The following is a 23,350-nucleotide window of genomic DNA, read 5'->3' as shown; positions in this document are numbered from 1 at the left end:
TACGAACAGACACCTGCTGCCTTGTACGAACAGACACCTGCTGCCTTGTACGAACAGACACCTGCTGTCTTGTACGGACAGACACCTGCTGCCTTGTACAGACAGACACCTGCTGCCTTGTATGAACAGACGCCTGCTGCCTTGTACGAACAGACACCTGCTGTCTTGTACAGACAGACACCTGCTGTCTTGTATGAACAGACACCTGCTGCCTTGTATGAACAGACACCTGCTGCCTTCTATGGACAGACGCCTGCTGCCTTGTATGAACTAGGGATGTTCATCAATTATCGAAAATCGATAATCGATCGTTAAGGATTGGAATCGATCCTGTGGCATTTGGATCGATTTTTTAATTATTAAAAAAAAAAAAAAAAAAAAAAAAATTTTTTTTTTTTGGACTAGGTTTGGGTGGAATTCGTTCCTCCTCGCCCCACTCCATTGCACAGCCGACTAACGTGAGGTGGAGCTTCATATAGTCTCTAGTTTTCTGGCTGGGCATGGGCCTTTGTGCCAACAAAACTGTTTTAAACATGAGAAATTCACACCGACATGCGCCGGGGACAGCAGTGTTGGAGAGGAGACACATTGAAATAAAGAGTTCATTGAGGAGAACACGTTGTCTTTCGTATTTTCTGCCATAGGCATTCATTTTGTTAAAAAAAAAAAAAAAAAAAAAAAAAAAAAAATGAAAATATTGAAAATTTTCTAAGTATTAATAAAATCGATAATCGATAATTGATCGTTAATTCTCACCGATTATCGATTTTGGAAAATTTTCAAAATGAACATCCCTAGTATGAACAGACACCTGCTGCCTTGTATGAACAGACACCTGCTGCCTTGTATGAACAGACACCTGCTGCCTTGTATGAACAGACACCTGCTGCCTTGTATGAACAGACACCTGCTGCCTTGTACAGACACCTGCTGCCTTGTATGAACAGACACCTGCTGCCTTGTATGAACAGACGCCTGCTGCCTTGTACGAACAGACACCTGCTGCCTTGTACGAACAGACACCTGCTGCCTTGTACGGACAGACGCCTGCTGCCTTGTATGAACAGACACCTGCTGCCTTGTATGAACAGACGCCTGCTGCCTTGTACGAACAGACACCTGCTGCCTTGTATGAACAGACACCTGCTGCCTTGTATGAACAGACGCCTGCTGCCTTGTACGGACAGACGCCTGCTGCCTTGTACGAACAGACACCTGCTGTCTTGTACGGACAGACACCTGCTGCCTTGTATGGACAGACACCTGCTGCCTTGTATGAACAGACACCTGCTGCCTTGTATGGACAGACACCTGCTGCCTTGTATGAACAGACACCTGCTGCCTTGTATGAACAGACACCTGCTGCCTTGTATGGACAGACACCTGCTGCCTTGTATGAACAGACACCTGCTGCCTTGTATGGACAGACACCTGCTGCCTTGTATGAACAGACACCTGCTGCCTTGTATGAACAGACACCTGCTGTCTTGTACGGACAGACACCTGCTGCCTTGTATGGACAGACACCTGCTGCCTTGTATGGACAGACACCTGCTGCCTTGTATGGACAGACACCTGCTGTCTTGTACGGACAGACACCTGCTGTCTTGTACGGACAGACACCTGCTGCCTTGTATGGACAGACACCTGCTGCCTTGTATGAACAGACACCTGCTGCCTTGTACGAACAGACACCTGCTGTCTTGTACGGACAGACACCTGCTGCCTTGTATGGACAGACACCTGCTGCCTTGTATGGACAGACACCTGCTGCCTTGTATGAACAGACACCTGCTGCCTTGTATGAACAGACACCTGCTGCCTTGTATGAACAGACACCTGCTGCCTTGTACGAACAGACACCTGCTGCCTTGTATGAACAGACGCCTGCTGCCTTGTACGAACAGACACCTGCTGCCTTGTACGAACAGACGCCTGCTGCCTTGTACAAACAGACACCTGCTGCCTTGTACGAACAGACACCTGCTGCCTTGTACGAACAGACACCTGCTGCCTTGTACGGACAGACGCCTGCTGCCTTGTATGAACAGACACCTGCTGCCTTGTATGAACAGACGCCTGCTGCCTTGTACGAACAGACACCTGCTGCCTTGTATGGACAGACACCTGCTGCCTTGTATGAACAGACACCTGCTGCCTTCTATGGACAGACGCCTGCTTCTTCAGCCGCTTCTTTTCACCTGACAGAGGAAGCTTCACTGGTAGGACATAGGTGGGAGGTTCACGCTATTCCAACCAGTTCCCCTCCCTCTGAACAGGCGCCCCTAACGACCAGAGGAGGAACCACATTAGCAACCAGGATATTGCATGTTTTGGTGAAGGGGGTTCCTATATGAAGGTTACCCGCAGGGGGGCACGGGGAGAACATGCAAACTCCACACAGAAAGGCCCTTTTGACGACCCCACCCGGGCGGTGGGCACTCGAGGACATGCGGACGGGCACGCATTCCTTCAGCGTTCGCCGCTGGGAATCGAACCCAGGACCTTCGAGCTGTGAGGCGACAGCGCTTACCACTGCACCACCGTACCCCCCCCCCCCCGGGACTCATAGTTTTACATAGGATTACACTTTTTCCTTGAGATCAGATGACAACCAGCCAACGATCATTGCTTATTTATAGCAGTACACACACCATACTGGTTGAAAATGCACAAGGGAACTTGCAAAAAGGTCAGGTGAATTTAGTGAATACCGCGTCTGGGACATTAAACTTGTCGTCATTGTGTTGTTGGCTCCCCGCTTGGGGAAACCGGTTGTATGTCGGGTTAGGCGCCACATCCTATTGTATTCAAGCCTACTCATATTGATGTCATGACAACCTTTTGCTCCTGAACACACACACACAAACCTTTCAAATAGGATCCTCACGTGATCGATGGAGACAGGTTTCAAACCGCTGGTGCTGCACACACACTCGCTCTTTGTGTTTGTGCTTCTGCTGCTGTTTGCTGTGGAGACAAACTCTCTGCCAGCCCAGGGGCGCAGTCGGTAGCGCTGTCGCCTCACAGTTAGAAGGTCCTGAGTTCGATTCTCGCCTGGGACACTGTGGGCGCTGTGGTTGTGTTCCCCCCCATATCTTTAGTGCCTACTGCCCAGGTGGGTTATCTCGTCGTAAGGGCCTTTCTCTCTGTGTGGAGTTTGCATGTTCTCCCCGTGCTCCCCCAGGGGGTTCCTCCGTATATAACCCCCCCACTAAAAACATGCAGAAGATCAGATCGTCATCGTCATCCGACCAGTGACGACAACATCCGAAGTTGGTCCCCGGGCGCTGTACGAGAAAGCGACCACTGCTCCTGGCCTGCCCCCCAGAGGAAAGGACATGCCTGGATGGGTTAAATGCAGAGGACACTTTTCACCGGCCACCGTCAGCATGAGTGTGTTGTGGCCGCATGCATGTGTTGGTGTGTGTGACTGTGACAATAGAAGACGGGCTTGTCCGTTACGAGAGTTTCCCCCCTGCATCCCACCCCCATCAAAGCACTTAGTCCACATGTATCAAACTCAAGGCCCGGGGGCCAAATCCGGCCCGGCACCTCATTTTTATGTGGCCTGCGAGAGAGCTAGCAAAGAATACAATTTGCAGCGAAAAAAAAAAAAAAAAGTGATTAAATTATATAATAGTTGTAGGACCTCACGATACAATTGTATCACGATACATGGGTCGCGATACGATTGTATCACGACGATACATTGCGATACAATACATATTGCGATATATTGCAATGCTCTACACAATTGACTCAAAATAAAAAAATAGAGCTACAAATACATCACACTGTGCACCACCCAGGTAGTGTAATAATATGTACATCACTTTATACTGATAACTTAGTGGACAAATGTAGTGAAAACTACTGAGTGTTGAGTGTGTTACTGAACGCACTGAAATAAAAGTATTCTTATTGTGTCACTGACCACACGGCTGTGCAAAAAAATCCATGTGGGAAATATCGATACAGTATCCCAGAAAAAAGTATCGCGATATATTGCTCTATCGATTTTATTGCAGAGTCCAATTCACCTTATGTTCATACGCGGGGGTGGGCCAAATTCTTCCGGGTCGTGTTAACACTTCAGAAGAAGAAAATAGTTTTTGTATCGGACAGCTGCAGGGGGTAAAATCAAAGAACGTAGCGGCCTACTACTTTGAGCTCGGTACACAGCAAGCAAGCGGAGTATCCACTGTTAGCCAGGTCAGATAACGTTATCGTCGACAATGACGAGCACTTTCTTGTAAAACATACCTCGACTCCAACAAAGAAAGCTTCAGATGGTTTTCTCTCCTCCGAGCGCAGCGCGCGCCACTTACGTCTATAAGACCTGCAGACGTTAACATAATTCCTTGAATGCGAGAATTAACGAGCCAGTTACATGGCATTGCATTCTTAGACATTGCCGTTGGCTTTTATTTGGTATGTTACATACAATAGGCTAAATTATTAGTTAATTCAGAGTTGGATGATATTGGAGCAGCCGGCCTTTTTCTTTTTCTTTTTTTTAGCAGGAGGTCGTGACACAACCACACAACCGGGTCAAATGGGCGTGGCTACATAAGGTGAATAGGCTACTTACTAGTTGTCTGTTTGTCATTTTCCCTATATAGTAGTCCCTCTCCAAAGTGCAGGAGGCCAGCAGGGTCTCCTCATTACATGCTGCATGGTCTGCATCGCACCAGTAAGACCACGACAAATGCTGCCATGTGGATATTTGGTCAGAACAGAGTCGATGGTTATGTTTCAGCTGAACCAGATAATCTGCAAGTACCAATATCAACACAAAATCAACTCAAAACTCTTATTTTTGAGTCAGGCGGCGAGGTCTTAGGATTTTGAAGGCTTTGAAGCAGATGCTGATCAAAGACACAATATGTCGAAAATATGAGTTTCTTCAGTTTTGATTTATAGTACATTTCAAACATCTCAAAGTCTCTTTCTTATTACTTAAGATATTGACCCTTTAGTGTTTTTAAGGATTGTCCTGTGTTGAAACCATAGTGAAATGGCTTGGGGGGTTAAGGGTTATCTCTTGTTTTAAAGGTTATAATGTCAAGTTGCTTGTTTGGAGAGAAAAAAAGCGGCCTAACCTGACCCAAATTGCCTTGCTTTATTGGCTCTTCAGACAGTTGGTAGCTGAGCAACTAACTATCCGGTGTGCACAACATTGTCAGACTAAACTCCGGCTGACACCCCAAAAACATACAATCCGCTACAGAAAAATGTATATTGTTTGTTTATTAACTGGCCCCTGGCCTTCTATCATTTCACAAAAGTGGTCCCCGGGCAAAGCAAGTTGAGTATCCCTAGAGTACAGTATGTTGACACGTGCTACAGGGAGAACGGGACCTTGCATACAGTGCAAAGGGACAGTGCGAGACAGTAAACCCTGCATCTCACAGCTACTCATTCATGTTTTGTGGCAGGTTGTAAACTTTGTTCCAGACGGGTGTTTGAACCTGAACTGTAGCAAATATGCTTTAAATGCACATGCCATACACACACACACACACAATTAGGTGTTGGGGTGTTTGTCATGTTAGTAGCGTGTGTAAATTCTGCTTCATATGTTTGTTTGACACCGGGCCATACTATTGCATATCGCAGCGAAAGTGTGACTCACATTTGAGCTGTATTTCTTGTAGCGCAGCTTGGATTATTTTGTAACTTAAATTTCCATGACTAAAGTTGGATACAAAAAATAATGGCACCCCCCCCCCCCTTCACACACGTTAAATCTGGATGAAACGGAGGAAAATGGATGTTGACATGTTGACATGTCGATGACGTATGTATCTTTTTCTTTTCTATTCCTCTGTCTGAGCCTGTTTGTTTGTCTTTGTGTATTGTTCTGAAAAAGTTTTAAATAAAATATTGGGTGGGGGGGGAAGTTTAGTACTTGGAATTGGTATCAGCAGGGAAAAGATTGTACCGTATATGTACTGTATGTTCATCTCTCCTGTATGCAATTATACAGATACATCCATTCGCATTTTATTGAAGAAATGCACAAAGATGGACATTTATCCCCCCCAAAAAATGTCATTGTTGTCATTGTGTTAGACCACAAAAAGTGTAATTTTCTTTTGGGTCACCTTCCAGTTACAGTATATGTGACAGCCTCTAACCCACCAAGGCCCTCCTGCCACAGTATAGGGTTGAGAGTCCCACCCACCTAATGGCTCCTCCCTGGTTCCCTCTCAGGTGCTGTGATGGAGGTGGCAGGCCCGTGGACAGAGGTGTTTGGGGAGACGTCCGGGGGAGACGAGGCGCTGCTGGGGAGCTCCTCTCTCACCCTGGCCCCGCTGGTCGCTGACTCTCCCTCCGTGCGCCGCTCCCAGCCCATCCTCATCACGGCCAACAGGTACGACCGACGACGCGCACGTGCTAGACACACACACACGCACGCACACGCACACAGAGACGATGACTCATTCTGAACAGGAGCTGATTGGTTTGTGACATAGTACTACACACACACACGTCACATACTGGACATGAGTCAGTAGGCTTTGACAGGTAGGCGGGCAGATATTGACTCAAGTCAGTGAGTCAGCGTCAGGCCACGAGCCTGACGTCACCTGATGTTTTGACAAGTGGCTCGTTTCTTCAACACAAAGAGCTTATGATTATTCAAGATCAACCAAGCCCTCAATGCACAAAGCTAGGGATGGGACCGATCCAATAATAAATAATATAATAATAATAATATAATCCAATAATATAATTTACGAATCGGATCGGAATCGGTGGCCGTAATTTGCCCATGTATAATAGTATCCTTCTTTGCCTTGTATATTTTCTTAATTTTGTCTGCTTTTTGCAAGGTATATTTAAAAATATATATATTTAATTGGCCAAATCTTTGCCTATGCTGTATATTCAAGAAAAATATCGGTATCGGAATAATATCGGTATCGGCAGATATCCAAATTCAGGTATCGGAATCGGATCGGAAGTGAAAAGATGTGGATGGGTGCATCCCTACACAAAGCATGGGGTCGGGAGTCATAAGAAGACGTTTGTCGAGCGGGCTGCGTGTACCTTTACACACACACGACGTTGTCCGGGGTCACTGGGTTAACTGCTGAACACCAACAGTGGAGACGTGTCTTTCACTTCCTTGTTTCATTATGTTGCCTCGGTACTTCTGTTTCCTCTGCCCTACATGAATACAACCGTTGAAAAGAAAGAAAGCAATGTTCTCTTCTTGCTAAGCCTTTGATTACTGTGCCCTTATTTCCATAATAATGCTGTACATGGTGATAATAATAAAAAATAACAACAACACCAACAACAACAACATGGGTTGCCTCTCTTTATTATTCCTGCTTTATTTTTCAAAGGGGCCCTTTGAGCTCCACGCCACAATAAACTGTATCTGAATGAAAATATGAAAAGGGGTGCTATAGTATAGAGACACTTCAAAATGCCTCATCATTCAGAAGCCACGCCCAAGACGGGTGAAAATACAAGGAAGCACTGCCTGACGACTGCAGCTAGCAAAAGAAACCGCGGCTAACCGGGGCGAACGGAGGAACTCTCGTCAGATAGAAATAGTTTTGCGGGGTTTTACAGGGATTTGGACAGTTTTCTTTTTAGATAATGTCAAAAGATTATTTCAGTACACTTCCTCCAACGGAGAGGGAAAGGTACATCGAGAAAATGAACTCAGTTGGCCTGGAGCAGTGTCCCTTTTCATTGCCCAAACAACGCTGGATAAACGATCCCACACCGTGGCCTGAAGTGAAATACTATGACATGAGCTTTTAGGCATGTTTAAATGAATGAAAATAACGCTGGTGTAACATCAGACAGATGGCATCAGACGCGCTGGCGTTCTCCTATGTCACGTAGTTGCACACAAAGATCATATATATGGAAGATGAACACTCCAACTTACTTCCTTGACAGCTAAATCCACATTTTCTTCTCACGAATGCTCAATGGCTTCCTTGTTTCGCTCGGGAGTACAACAAACTTGAATTGGTGATTTTTTTTACATTAAGTCTGCGTAGCCCCACCACACAACAGCTTTTAGCTATGTTTAATTCAAGAAAAATGACGCTGGTGAATGGGAGTGAACGGAGCGATTTCCCCCGTGATGGGCGTGGCCTATTTCATGCAGTGTCTCTACGGATACCCTCGAGTCTCCCCTTTACAGATAGCATAGCACGAGCAGTTCCCCACAAAGCAGCATAAACTGACAGAACTATATTGGATCACATCACTTGATGGAGCTTGTTCACAGCCTAATGTTGGCAGGTATGATGACAATAATGTTGACTTGTGCAATGTCTTCAGTTATTTTTGGCTGGCTCTGACCTTTGCTGACCCCACCCTGTGACCTTTCCTGACCCCACCCTGTATTCATTTGTCCATTTCAAAAATGTCTCCAGGTTTAAAGGTGTGGAGTCCCTGTCTTCCTCTGTCCCCTCCATACCCAACCCCTTCCCAGAGCTGTGCAGCCCCTCGCAGTCTCCAGTGCTCATGAGTTCACTGCCTCCACCGTCCAGTGACAAACATGTAAGTTCAAAGCCTTGTTTGGAAGCCTGTCCCCTCCTATTCTATTGCATCTGAATGAGTTCTCAGGTCTACTGTATTTCCATTTCACTATCCCAGTTTAAAAAATACATTTACATATGACTGGAATAAGCCTAATTAATAAGAATTTTAGCCATTGAACAAATCCCAGTCTAACGTTACCTACATGATTTTCCTACCCCATTACTCCTGAAAGACAACTGACGATTGAAGGGGCTGGATCCACATTTAAAGACCAGCTGAAATGATTTGTTTTTCTATTTTAGATCACATCCCTGGTTATACAGTGCACCTAGGTATGCAATGTATGCAAAAAAAAAAATCTTTTTATTTTTTTAAAGTTATTCCACATCTTTTCACATCAAAATATATTTATATATACGGTATATATATTTTGTAATCTTAATATATTTGGCCGGCTCGTCTGACAAATTAGAGCATCTTCTATACTGATTGCACTCACCCTGATACTTAATTAGTCAATTAACATCAGCAACATCGGCAAATCAATTGTTTAACTTGTTTGCTGTTAGTGAGAATAAAAGATAGCTGGTTATGGTTCATGTGATTGACAGAAAGGCCCAAGAGAATATTGTTAATTATTGTGGCGTGACCGGAGTTGTGTTTCCATGCCTGTTCTGGCATATTTTAATTCACAAATGCTGCCAGAGAAAGCTTGTCTGTAATTAATGTTGGGAAACAATCTGTCACTGTGCCACACTGGCCCCAGGGCATTAGAGAGAGAGAGAGAGAGAGAGAGAGAGAGAGAGAGAGAGAGAGAGAGAGAGAGAGAGAGAGAGAGAGAGAGAGAGAGAGAGAGAGAGAGAGAGAGAGAGAGAGAGAGAGAGAGAGAGAGAGAGAGAGAGAGAGAGAGAGAGAGAGAGAGAGAGAGAGAGCTAGAGCTGATCTTAAGTATTAATGCTATTACCACATACTGTGAAGAGACAAATGAAAATGCTGTTATTTTTAGGCTATTTTGCAAATTTTGGCAGATCTTAACTGGTGAAATTAAATAAGATCCAAGCTTTCCAAAGCATTCCAAAAGTAGAGAGCACAGAATCCAGGTACTGAAATGGTGAAAGTATCTAGATTTAAAATGTGGGATATAAAACTCAAAAAAAAAAAATTCATCTTTCTATTTCTGTGAAAGGGGCAGAAGTGAGACAATAGACAAGTGAAAGCATGCGACACACACCAGCACCCTGATAAAGAGCACATAGTTTAAACTCTGTGTTTCCTCAGGTAACACGTTATTTCCTGTTCTATGTGTAGCTCAGCTCTCTGTGTGTTTAGACACAGTAAAACACTTTACCTGCACTCTGCCTTTTTGCAAGGTCTGCATTTCTAGGTCAGCAGTCGCCTCAGGCATTGTGTACTGTCAAATCGGCTTAGTATGGATTAGCAGTTTAACTAACACCTACTCCACCAGATCCACACCACCTACTCCACCAGATCCACAACTAACACCTACTCCACCAGATCTAACACCTACTCCACCAGATCCACACCATTTCAGATCGCCAGAGTATTCTGAGGGGAATGTGGGAAATGGTGCCATCTTTTTATGGTTATACATTTTTCATAATATTTGATTGTAACCTCCATCTCTGACGTGCATCGCTTTGGGTCCCCATAAGCACAGGAATTGTATATTTACTTTTGAGTAAACGGAGACATATTTTCACCCACCGACCCCAGCTGTTTATTAATAAAACCATTCACAGTCAAAGTGGACTGGCCGGATATTGAACCGAGAGGTTTCCACTGAAGGAATTTTCCGGCACCGTCCCCCCACAAGGCTCTCCAAGATGATACTTAGACATGATTTGCCCTGACTGTTGCTGGGTCTCACCCAACCAGTCCAGGACCGGTTGATTGACAGCTGCGGTTGAGTTTTCAGGTTTGGCCGGTTTGTTTTGCTTCGGGTCGAGGTTCTGGAGCCAGACACTGTGTCAGACGGCACGCTCTGCACCAACGTCAGTGACCCCGGAGTAACCTGCACCTGGTTCACCCCCGCACGCCTGGCTGCCTCTCCCGGCACGCCTATCCACACCGACACACAGGGAGGAGACCTCAGCTGCTATAGGCTGTCCCGGGCCGTCGCTCCACCCCCTCTGCCGATCCGGGGCGGGGAGAGCTTAAGACTAGCGCAATGCTTCCTCCAAATACATGTGCAGTCGCCAGCCACTTCTTTTCACCTGACAGCGAGGAGTTTCACCGGCAGGACGCACGGCGTGTGGGAGGATCGCGCCGTTCCCCCAGTCCCCCCCCCCACTCCCCGAACAGACGCCCCCCGAGCGACCAGAGGAGGCGCTAGTGCAGCGACCAGGACACATACCCCTAATCCGCCTTCCCACCCGCAAGCTAAGGCCGGAGGTAACACACGGGGGGCGCGAACCTGTGACCTTCGTGTTGGTAGGCACCCAGACGCCCAGATATACAGTACATTTTTAAGATCATTTAGATCAGGCCATCAACCTGCCCAACCCTTTTTGACCCAAGATCTACTTTTCAAGTAGCCAGCCTCCCGAGATCTACCAGTCCAGTTTCAACATCGCAAACGCACACACATCGTTTCCAGCCTGCAGTAACTAACCTCACAACACTTTCTCGTTGTCCCACAACCACTTGACATTAGGGCTGTGAATCTTCACTGGCCTCACGATTCGATTCGATTACGATTCAGAGGGCTACGATTCGATTACGATTATCGATGCATCTCGATGCATCTTAAATCGATGCATCACTTTTTTCCCCCAATACATGATTTATTTTTTCTCACTTTCTTTTTTCTCACTGTGTGGCTACTTTTAAAATAAAAGTGCATTTGGAATTGCATTGTATTATGATCCATAATTAAAATAAACAACTGCATTTACTTCCATTATATTTTATTTGATTATAAAAAAACATTTTATTTTTATTTTTTTAATAATCGATTTTTGACACCCCTTGCGATCGACCTGGAGTCAGTCCGCGGTCGACCAGTAGACCGCGATCGACTGGTTGGGCACCCCTGATTTAGATTATGTTTTGCGGTGGAGAGATAGATGGGAGACTGATGGAATGACTTGTAGTAAAGCTTCTGAAAGCTGTGTTGTACACGTTTATTTCACCTGAAGCTAGAATCAGGAGAAAGACGTCTTTGAGAGAGAAGATAAACAGACGGTTGGACAAGACTGAGAAGAAGGCAAGTCGGCTCCAGTCTAAATTTAGGAACGAACTGAAGAGTCCTCCTCCCACTGTCAAGACCTATTAAATAAGTGATGGCGTCTGTGTGTCATTGCAGAGCTGCTGACAGGTTCTTGGCCTCACATCTTGGCTTCTTGTCTCGTCTTGGGCTTCTTGTCTAGGGGTGGGAATCGCTGAGTAGCTCACGATACGATATGGTCACGATACTTGGCCCTCGATAACGATATTATTATATTATCATGATACAGCGATTCTGCGATAATCGATATATTGGAAGACGATACATCACGATACCTGTGTAACTGAAGAGAAAAAAATACCCCTAAAAGGCAAGAAGCAGGTATTATGTATTTATTAGCAGAATTGACATGAACTCTCTCAGAGTTCACTCACTCACTCATAACATTTTCGATACCACGGAGGAAAAGTTACACATTAAGTCTTTTTATTATTATTATTAAAACAAGAAAACCTATATAACCTACCTACCTATATAATTTCTAAAAGTAGATATTAATGAGCAAACATTTCCATTCATGTAGCCTACAGTATTTATGTTTTTGTTTCAACTACAAACATAAATAAACGTCAACTTGAAACTATGTTTCAACTACCGCACACAGCATATTTTAGCCTGTTTATAAAAAAATAAAAAATAAAAAAATGTAATAAACATATCGATACTTGGTGCCAGTGTATCGATAACGTATCGCAAGTGGAAATATCGCGATACCGTGAGTATCGATATTTTGTCCCACCCCTATTCTTGTCATGTAGCTATGCTGAAACAGTGCCAACACCAGCTGTTTTGCGTCACTGAAAAACGTATGTTGTGTGCACTGAAACTTAGTGTGCCAGCCACAGGTGTAGGCTACTGGAGGGTAAACTCACCTACACTTAGTTTATCCACATTTCTAGGCTTATATAAACCTTCTCCATTCATGTCATACATGATACATCATCATAGTAATCAAACTGGTGTACATCATATGAGGATAGGGTTATTATTGAAGGACTAGAGAAGCACAAATGAATGATTTTACGAAAATATACTTGATTTTTTTGTCGCATTTATTTGAGTTCTCATAACGGGGTCGTGCATTCATTCATGTGACAAATATTGCTTCCATTTTTGGGCACCGACACTTTTCAGTTCTTCATAGCAGGTTTGAACAAACGATCAAATGGTGTAGCTCGGTCAAGAGAGATTTGTGGTCTTTCAATGTCTCAGACAGGGACTGTGAGCTTCATATGGGCTAGTACCGTAAATTCCGGACTATAAGACGCACCGGTCTATAAGCCGCACCTTCAAAGGTGACTATTTTTTTCTTCTATAAGCCGCACCGGTCTATAAGCCGCGGGTGTTTTGATGTTTAATTACCATATGTAAGGCTTCGTGCACAGAGGGGATTGTCGGGAACAGATGGCTGTTTGGGGAAGCTCCCATTTATTAACATTTCAACAAAACAAAAGTCAGGTCACTAATCCCCAGACAAAATCACACATTGTGGTATTTTTTGTTTTTTTTACAGTGCACACAGTGTCCGCGGTGTGGTGAAAATAGGGCAAGAGAGGAAATTAAAACAGAAGTGGATTTATAGTTAGAAAGAGTGCTAAAGAAGAGAGAATTCCGTTTTTTATTTTTTTATTTTAGTTACTCACAGTACTATTGACCAGTCCAACTCAAAAGATATTCGGCAGTTTCACTTTGAGCTCTTGTTCCGCCGCTGGGCACACAGTGTCCGCGGTGTGGTGAAAAGAGGGCAAGAGAGGAAATTAAAACAGAAGTGGATTTATAGTTAGAAAGAGTGCTAAAGATAGTCCGGTCTGGTTATGACGAGTCTCGCTGGGTACAGTACGCCAAAGCGATATCCATTGACTCGATGATGCTGTTGTATGTTGCGCGTTTCTGTTGCACCAACGCGGAGAGGTCCTGCGGACGAAAAAGCGCGTACCCTCCCAGGTGAGGGGCTTCTTCCCCGCAGCCTGGAGGATGAGTTGACGGTCGGGCCAGCGGAGTAGGCAGATGAAGATGGCCCTCGGTGGCAGGCCGGGGTCTGGACGTGGCCGAGGCGCCCGGTGTGCCCTGTCCACCTCTGGTGGTTTCTCGCCTTCCTTCAGGTCCAGGATGTAACACAGGATTTTGCCACGAAAGCGTCCATGTCACCAATCTCAGCTCCTCTTTTACATTGATCAGGCGAATGTTATTTCTTTTACTCCTGCTGATTAAGTCATCAACCTGCGTGTGCAGGGTTTCGATTTTGCATTTTATCCATTTTCGGACTCACTGTGTTGTTTTTGTCCTCCAGTGCGCGGATGCGCTTTTCCGCATTATAAACTCTGTTCACGGTTGCCTTAGTTTCTTTAGTGAGTGAGTGGATGGACTTCTGCACGTTTTCAAACTTGTTTTCAAGCTGCTCAAAACCTCTGAGCGATGTCGGACTTAATCGATAGTGTTTCACGGAGTAAAAGTTTAGCCCAAGCGTGTATCTCCAGCCTCCAGCAGGTGAGTCATTTCCTCATTCATGGCGTGATTGCTTCGTCTTTTTCTTTCTGCTTACCTGTGTTGTGTTATGTTATGTTATGTTATGTTGTTAAAAGAGGGCAAGAGAGGAAATTAAAACAGAAGTGGATTTATAGTTAGAAAGAGTGCTAAAAAAGAGAGATTTTTTTTTTTTTTTGGAAAAAATCCATAGATAAGACGCACCGTTATATAAGCCGCAGGGGGCAAAAAAGGCCAAAAAACGGGAAAAAAGCCGCGGCTTATAGTCCGGAATTTACGGTAGTTGCTTGTCAGCGTCGGCGATTCACTTTTTGTCGAGATTCCGCAAATAAAACGTGTAACGTTTCCCTTTTCAATTGTACCATCCCACCACCAGTTGATCAAGGTGTGTGGAGAGGATAGCCACAGCAGGTCCATGTGGGTTTCTCCAGCTGCCACAGCCAGGGAGGTGTGCCACCTGCTGGTCCAGACGGCACACTGCAGCGACCAGGAGAACTGGGCTCTCATCGAGCTCCACCCCACATTGGGCCTGGGTAAGACCATAGATATTACATTACTATAGATGGGTCCCCGCAGGCTCCGCCAATTCTAACAAATGGTAGCAGCAAGTCTCCTAAATGGCCGTGGTCAACCATTGACTCAGACCTGCTGAAAGTCTCCTAAGTTGGAAAACCACGTGACAAAATGACAGGAAGTGAGCTGAAGTTGGGCCGTCTTGCTTGAATCCCATCGTCTTTGGTAAGACCCCACCACAAGATGTGTCAACGGAAACTTAAAATGAGCACTGACTGCCAAAATTGCAGCCACTGTCTTGACTACTCTCTCCTGTCTCCTCAGAGAGATGTCTGGAGGACCACGAAGTAGTGCTGGAGGTTCAGGCAACCTGGTCCGTCAAGGGAGACACCAAGCTCCTGTTCCGCAAAAACTACGCCAAGTACGAGTTCTTCAGAAAACCTGTGGTACGACACGCATGCGCTCACACACACACCGCGCGCGCACGCACAGCCTGCAGTCTTTTTAAAACTTATTGTCAACCTGTAGTAATCTACACCCTAAATATCCATGGCTTCCATTGACATCACAGAAGGCCTCATGTAGCACCAAGTTTCACAATCGCTGGAAGCAGACCAGACGTGTCTGCGGTTCAGGCTGACGAGCTTTGACGTCAGAGCGGTTAGTGACGCCTGTTGATTGACAGGCGCAGACACAGACTTCATGCTTCAGATATTTCCCAATGTGCACGATCTTATCTCTCCCTTGTGCCGTTTAAAAAGTGAATTTATCATTTCACCCCTATACTTATCTCCAGTACCTCCCCAGAGCTACACTTACACACGGGACTTCACTACATTACACCACACGTTCAATCAGGCTCACACCTGCTCACCTTTTGAAAAGTCTGTTAGCAGAAACATCTGGGGCCTCATCGGTGTACATTGCACTAGAGCTGCAACTATTAATTGATTAATCGATTAGTCGATCGTCAGAAAGATAATCGACAACTATTTTGATAATCGATTCATCGTTTTGAGTAATTCTTTAAGAAAAAAAAGTCAAAATTCTCTGATTCGAGCTTCTTAAATGTGAATATTTCCTGGTTTCTCTCCTCTATAAAAGTAAACTGAATATATCTTTGGGTTGTGGACAAAACAAGACACTTGAGGGCGTCAGCTTCCGCTTTGGGAAACACTGATCGACATTTCTTAACCATTTTCTGACATTTTATAGACCAAACAACGAATCGATTAATCGAGAAAATAATCGACAGATTAATCGATAATTAGTTATTTGCAACTTGCAGCCCCTACATTGCACATACAGTACATGTACATGCAGTATGTTCTGTATAGATTGATGGCTGGAGTTTGGCACTAACACAGAAAGGACTTTCGATAGCCATACACACACATTCACATGCTTATGCAGACTGTCACTTTCTCTTTCTCTCTCCGGCTGTCAGGTTGGAAAGTAGACTCAATTTCAGGAACACACTTGGCTAGATTTGCACGAGGGTTTTATTTACTCAAAGATTTGTCTAAACAAAGAAACACGTCATTGCCTCTAAGCTATCTTTAAATAGGCCATATCATTCCTGAAAGGTATATTTGATCTTCGTAGTCAAACAGTCGCGGCCCGAAGCGTAATGATCTGATCCGTGGGCTGATGAAGCGATAGGAGACTGACACTGCAGCTGCTTCGTCTTGTAAATGAGCCTTTCCTCTTGCGAGGCCTTACTGGCAGCTGTCTCCTTCTCTCTCCCAGCTCTTCTTCCCAGAGTGCATGATCTCCGACAGCGCTGATGTCACCAAGGGGATGACGTCATCTGAGCTCATTCAGGTAAGCCAATAGTGTACTGTATGAAGCCTCTTACGATCAGGGGGGGTGGGGGTGCTGCAGCACCCTCTGCTGTTTTGTGTTGGAATTGCAATGTCAATAAAAAAAAACAGAAAAACACACACATATATATATATATATATATATATATATATATATATATATATATATATGATTAGAATGTGTTATTATGTTTTATACTACGATATTTAGGGTTTAGTTGAAGCAAAGCAAAGCAAAGAGGGTGGAAATGTTATTTCTGACGTTTGGTTTATAATAATAAGATAATAAAATATAATAATAACTTCAGTGTTTCTGCCTGTGTTGCTGTCTGTTGTAGTGTAAAACCACCTAAAGGCAGAGCAGGTGGTGACATGAGAATGAGTGAAAAAATGAGAAAATACTGAATAATGACATCACAACAGTCTAATCCTAATGTTAATTTATATTCATTCCATATTTCTAAATATGGCTAAAAAAAACATCCAAAAGTCCAAAAAACATCCAAATCAGCTTCGGCGCCAAAAGTCCCTTCCTTGCAGCACCCCCTACTTAAAAAGACTTCCAGCAGCCGTGCTTACGATAGAGGTCACTTCAGCCCGTCTTTAAAATTGGCTAAGTGGGTGGCGGTGTCAGTCACAATTGTCATGTCGTCAGTGATGTCACTTGAGCAATTGTGATGTCATCAGTGATGTCAGCAGTGATGTCACTTCAGCAACTGTGATGTCATCAGTGATGTCACTCGAGCAACTGTGATTGCCCAACTGTGATGCAGTTGTGGGCGGTGTCTGTCAGTCAGTCAGTCACGATTTTGGGAGCAGGCAATTTCAATAACTGTAGCCATGGCGCATAATCGCCAGTCTCCACCCTCGGAATTGAGATTCCTAGTTGATTAAAATTAGCAAAATTTTGAATAATGCATACAATTTTGATTTAAAGATGTATGACATTAATTGTAAGTGAAGTTTATCCTTAGTAAATCAAAACATGACTTTCTTTGCATACATTTTTGCCAGGCAGCTGGTTGTGTCTGAAGGAAGGAAGGAAAGAAGTTGATTTTTTTTAAATTGGTTTCATGATATGAATTAATCTGGAATATTTCCATGACCCAGTTATATACAATGTAAGATCCCAACAACAGAAACTGTGGCAAAGCTAATGAACGTTTATTCTAATGAATAAACGTATGATCTCAGGGAGAAGGAGTTTACGCCTTTAGCTGCTGCTTCTTTTGCTTTCTTCTCTTCCCCTTTCTTTTCCCCTGCGAGCCGAGCCAGGTCTGCTTTGCTCTGTTTTCCCCGCCAAGTGCATCTTCATGTACTGTAGTGCTCCTTGGCTTTCTGCTTCTTATTCTCCTCCCTCTCTCTCCTTGATAACTGCTTGGGCTCATCCAGCTCAATCTGCGCCACCTTCTTGGATTTCTGAGCCGCTCTGTTGGGGTTCTCGATCTCTATCCATCCCTCCCCAGCTCCTCTCCTCTTCTGGGAGCCCTCGTCATCATCGTCATCATTGTCATCATCGTCATCACCGTCATCATCGTCATCACCGCCATCAGATCGTGAGCCTGGTAGCTTCTCCTCTGACACATCGTTCTGCGCTGCACCCTCCGACTCCCCTTGACTTTTTCTCTGCTTCTCTGCCTTCATCTGGTTGTCTTATCTCCTCTCGGCTGGTGTACGTCCGCATGCGGCCCTTGTGACCACCTTTCTTACCTCTGGGCATTTTGACAAGCGAAGCAGCCTTACTGACAGCTGGCTAAACACCTCAAAATGCTCGAGTGACATCACTGATGACATCACTGATGATGACATCACTCGGAAGGCTGACTGACTCATAACCCTGAGGACAAAGGACATCATCAGTGGCCGGCCACTATTTTTGGCAGGCAGCCAGATGACGGATGACCTCATCAGTGATCTCATTATGTGCAATATCATTTATATTCTGCACTATTCTGCACAGACAAGTGATTGACTTTGTGATATTCCTGGGACCAGACTATCAGTATTTCTTCAAGCTATCTATTCTTCAGCCGCAAGTGGAATTTTGGTGCCTTCAAATTCGGCCAAGGCAACTCTTTGATTTTTAAGCGACTTAACTCATTCCCCACCATCGATAGTACATCAAGCCGTCTTTTCACCGCCATGCGATAGGTGGCGCTCTTGGCCACCTTATGAAGCGCTTCCGTACTCGTATATTCCTCCACAAGCCAGAGTTATTGCCCCACAAAACCAGCGAGCGTTCTCAGCATCGATCTCCCTTCATGGAGGACGCGCATAAAAGACGTCCAGCCTGGTGCAACGAACACCTTTCCCCCGGGCTCAACATGTTGTCACACGGGCTCATGACAGTCACTCAACGCTGGACGATTTCTTTCACCCGAAGCATGATACACACACACACACACACACACACACACACACACACACACACACACACACACACACACAAATCACTTCTCCTGTCACTTAGATTAGTAATCCCCTTTGTGAACCCTCACATAGTGTACATTTCAGCTGTCAAATATGCCCCCAGTCCTCCACACATCGAGCACTAGGAAGCACACACGCCCCACGGGCACGATGAGATTGTGATCCGCCCCATTCGCTCTCGAGAGCGGGATGAATCTATCACGCGCTCCGCTGCATAAAAAGGCATATTTCTCCCCTTCCTGGTGAGAGACGGGCGTTTTCGGTGAAAACGACCTACAAGTGTCGATAACTAAAGAACGGAAGAAGGTAGAAACACACTACCCCCCCCCCCCCCCCCTCCCATGAAAGTAGTGGCTTTGCTCTGTCTTTTATGATATTTGGTGTTTACATTGTCATAGAAGAAGATACTCTGTGGGTCCCGGAAAATCACTGAAAACGGTCAGAAACCCTGGCGAGGAATGAGTTAATCATGTAAGGCAGAGAGGTGTGGACTCGTCTCGAGCCACATGACTTTGATGACTTGACAAACGGTAACATTATAAGTGAGTTGCATTTGGCCCAGCAGAACCTGCTCAGGTCTGGGACGTGTCCGGAGATCCAGGGCTTCCTGCATGTGAGGGAGCCCAGCCGCAAGGCCTGGAAGAGGGTCTACTTCTTCCTCCGACGCTCCGGCCTCTACTGCTCCACCAAGGGCTCCTCCAAGGTCAGTACTGCTCCACCAAGGGCTCCTCCAAGGTCAGTACTGCTCCTCCAAGGGCTCCTCCAAGGTCAGTACTGCTCCACCATGGGCTCCTTCAGGGTCAGTACTGCTCCACCAAGGGCTCCTACAAGGTCAGTACTGCTCCACTAAGGGCTCCTCTACAAGGTCAGTACTGCTCCACCAATGGCTCCTCCAAGGTCAGTACTGCTCCACCAAGGGCTCCTCCAAGGTCAGTACTGCTCCACCAAGGGCTCCTCCAGGGTCAGTACTGCTCCACCAAGGGCTCCTCCAAGGTCAGTACTGCTCCACCAAGGGCTCCTCCAAGGTCAGTACTGCTCCACCAAGGGCTCCTCCAAGGTCAGTACTGCTCCACCAAGGGCTCCTCCAGGGTCAGTACTGCTCCACCAAGGGCTCCTCCAAGGTCAGTACTGCTCCACCAAGGGCTCCTCCAGGGTCAGTACTGCTCCACCAAGGGCTCCTCCAGGGTCAGTACTGCTCCACCAAGGGCTCCTCCAGGGTCAGTACTGCTCCACCAAGGGCTCCTCCAAGGTCAGTACTGCTCCACCAAGGGCTCCTCCAAGGTCAGTACTGCTCCACCAAGGGCTCCTACAAGGTCAGTTCAGTACTGCTCCACCAAGGGCTCCTCCAAGGTCAGTACTGCTTCACCAAGGGCTCCTCCAAGGTCAGTACTGCTCCACTAAGGGCTCCTCCAAGGTCAGTACTGCTCCACCAAGGGCTCCTCCAAGGTCAGTACTGCTCCACTAAGGGCTCCTCCAAGGTCAGCAGGTCCAGGCAAGTGTAACTGTGTAGCCCTCAATGACAGTTACCGTGTCAGAGGGCTTCAAAGCACTCACATCATGAATGCATGATATGCATTTGATGCTCAAATCTGATCTTCTTGCATGTGTGGACTAGGAGCCTCGCCACCTGCAGTACGTGGCTGATCTGGAGGACTTGAACGTCTACACTGTGGCCAACAGTCGTAAGATGTACGGAGCCCCCGCCGACTTCACCTTCTGCATCAAGGTAACCACTTCCTCTGGGCTCTCGACCACAACCAACACAGGATGATGTAGAATAGAATGTCCTCAAAACAGATGGAACAGTGTGTCGGGAACGGTTTTACCCTGAGGATTTGATACATGGTGTGTGTGTGTGTGTGTGTGTGTGTGTGTGTGTGTGTGTGTGTGTGTGTCTCGCTGGCCTGTGTCCAAGTCAAAGCAAACATTCCCCCTTTAGCATTCATATTACTGTTGGTGATTGTGGACTGTTACGTCGATATTTGTGTTCATTGTAATACTTTACAATGAACACAAGTAGCAGAATCCGCAGAACTAATACTCTCATTTTGTGAGGTGGTCAAGAAATGAGTCCATGTCGTGCACCATAGATAATGACTTGGGAACTCATAGAATTTCAATAACGTGGGGTGAAATATATGAATAGTACATGCCGATAATTTGTTATTGACAGTAGATTCATATCATAGTAGTGCTAACAGTTTTGTACTAGAATATTTACTTACTCCCGTATACACTGCCAGCAGAGCAGTTCTTCAGCCTTGAGTTTTGGTTCCCGTGCCTCTGGCTTTTGGAGAAATGTGTCCATGTGTAGTTTCCTACTATGATGTCGTAGATCACTGATGGTGATGATGTCATGATTCATAAGTGTCTAAATCATGCCTCTCGGATGGTCTCACTGATGATGTCATAAACAAGGTGATGTCATATTCGGGACCTATAAGGGTTTGCTCTGCAGGTCCTCTGCAGTTGTTCATAGATTCATCTCGCGACAACCGTACAAGACAGGTACAAGTTTTTTGTTTGTTTTTTTGAATAGGGACAGGTACACGTACATATAGTGTTCACAACATAAAATGTCAATAAACCTATGATGTGTTGTACCAAAGCATGTATAGCCCAGGGCTAGTTTGCAATGCCAGTCCCTAGATGTAACCAGACATTCCTGTAAAATAAAAATAATAATACACAAGAATACAGCAAAATACAATAAAAAGACACATATCAAAAATCAGATAGGCTACTAAACATAAAATTCATGTCAAATTTCAGTACAGTAACTATTCAAATATCACAGTTAAGACAATTCAAATTATGTTCAGTTTAGTTATGAGTGTGTGCATATTGTACACACTCCTAAGAGTGTGTACAAACCTGGTGGAGCTTCAACCAGTCTTTGACGTTTTTATTAAAACCCTTAATTTCTAAAGTTGTATCTGTAATATATTCACTTTGTATTTCATGTGTGTGTGTGTGTGTGTGTGTGTGTGTGTGTGTGTGCACGTGTGTGTGTGTGTGCGTGCGTGCGTGCGCGTGCGTGTGTGTACGCGTACGTGCACCAGCCTTCAAGAAACCATGTACGTGCTCAGGACCTGAAGCTCCTCTGTGCCGAGAATGAACAGACACGCACCTGTTGGACGTCCGCCTTCAGGCTGTTCAAGGTTTTACAACAATAACATCCCGACAATAATATAATCCCTCTCTTTCATTCTGATGCGCTTTAAATCCATTCAGGAAGCCTATTGTAACCTGATGATCGCTACTCTGTATTTAGCAAACACCTGATTACATTCTCTAAACCTTTTTGTGTGGAAAGGAGGTCTCATTTCCTCTTGGACTACGTTCGCCATCTTTAGTGCTTGAATCTAATCTTTTCCCCCCTAAGTGACTCAGGTCAGTCTTTTTCATGACTGTGTGAACAGTACAAGTCACATTGAAAGTGACTTTTTTAAAGACGACCTGGGCTACTTTCAAATGTGGAAAAACATCAGATTCAAATCTGATGTTTTGGAATGTGTCTCCGGGGAGAACAGACATCTGGCCCATATCTGACTTAATGCTTCAATGTGACTTTTACGTCATTCCAGAGCGACATTCGGCGGGAGGAGGGAGGACCAAGCGGGCAGATTGTGATTACAAACATGGAGGACAGCTGTGAAGGAGCTAATCAGTGGAGGGACAGTGAGGTTTTAGACCTCATAAGTATTAGCAAGAAGTAGCAGCTATTGCTCCACAGAAAGCCATTATTAAAATGTTGGCTCTCTTTCTCCTCCTCCTCGCTATCATCTGCTCCCGTATTCGCTGGCTGCCACTGCACAATAACTTGTAAATTAAACCATAAACAACAGATGAAACAACATCGTCAGCTACCACCATGTTTACTGCTGTCTTCTTCTGGGTTTATGTAGAACAGCAGTGTGCTGCGTGTGACGTTATTGTTGTTCTTCTGCGCATGCAGGTCACTTCAGGTCCGTGACCTGTTCACACTGGAGTCTGATATGGGCCACTTTTAAAAAGTCTGTGTGAACAGCCACACAAAAAAATCAGATGTGAGCAACAAATCAGATTCAACCACTAAGGTTTGCTGTGTGAACGTAGCCTTGTTGGTCAGGTGTAGACAAAGTAAAACCAGTAAATACTTGAATTACTGTACCGTATTCCGTGTGTGTGTGTGTGTGTGTGTGTGTGTGTGTGTGTGTGTGTGTGTGTGTGCGTGCGTGTGTGTGGTCAGTATGGGAAGCAGCTTCAGTGTAACTACCAGTTATCCAAGTTGGCTCCGCGATGCCTGGAGGGAACCAAGCACACAGATGGCAAAGTGAGCTCATCAGAG

General features: G+C 45.3%; 1 protein-coding gene and 1 pseudogene across 4 annotated transcripts in view; one reads left to right on the top strand and one right to left on the bottom strand.

Moving 5' to 3' along the window:
* grb7 (growth factor receptor bound protein 7) overlaps positions 1-23,350 on the top strand; it is a 36,540-nt gene that overhangs the window by 7,219 nt on the left and 5,971 nt on the right. For 2 of the 3 annotated variants that reach the window (XM_083636124.1, XM_083636125.1), the window contains exons 2-10: positions 6,220-6,379; positions 8,415-8,541; positions 14,631-14,787; positions 15,092-15,213; positions 16,517-16,591; positions 19,583-19,723; positions 20,636-20,746; positions 22,083-22,181; positions 23,252-23,335. In XM_083636124.1, the coding sequence (XP_083492250.1) occupies positions 6,228-6,379; positions 8,415-8,541; positions 14,631-14,787; positions 15,092-15,213; positions 16,517-16,591; positions 19,583-19,723; positions 20,636-20,746; positions 22,083-22,181; positions 23,252-23,335 (1,068 nt within the window). In that variant the 5' untranslated portion in view covers positions 6,220-6,227. The remainder of the gene's footprint in view (positions 1-6,219; positions 6,380-8,414; positions 8,542-14,630; positions 14,788-15,091; positions 15,214-16,516; positions 16,592-19,582; positions 19,724-20,635; positions 20,747-22,082; positions 22,182-23,251; positions 23,336-23,350) is intronic. The other variant, XM_083636126.1, reaches the window with a different exon arrangement.
* On the bottom strand, positions 17,755-18,310 carry LOC310774853 (28 kDa heat- and acid-stable phosphoprotein pseudogene; annotated as a pseudogene). Its single transcript has one exon. The product of its transcript is annotated as a 28 kDa heat- and acid-stable phosphoprotein pseudogene (transcript).

This window comes from Poromitra crassiceps (assembly GCF_964638095.1).
Source record: "Poromitra crassiceps genome assembly, chromosome: 4".
Classification (NCBI taxonomy): domain Eukaryota; kingdom Metazoa; phylum Chordata; class Actinopteri; order Beryciformes; family Melamphaidae; genus Poromitra; species Poromitra crassiceps.
Note: the sequence above shows the minus strand (reverse complement) of the source record. Positions and strands in the feature narration are given on the sequence as shown.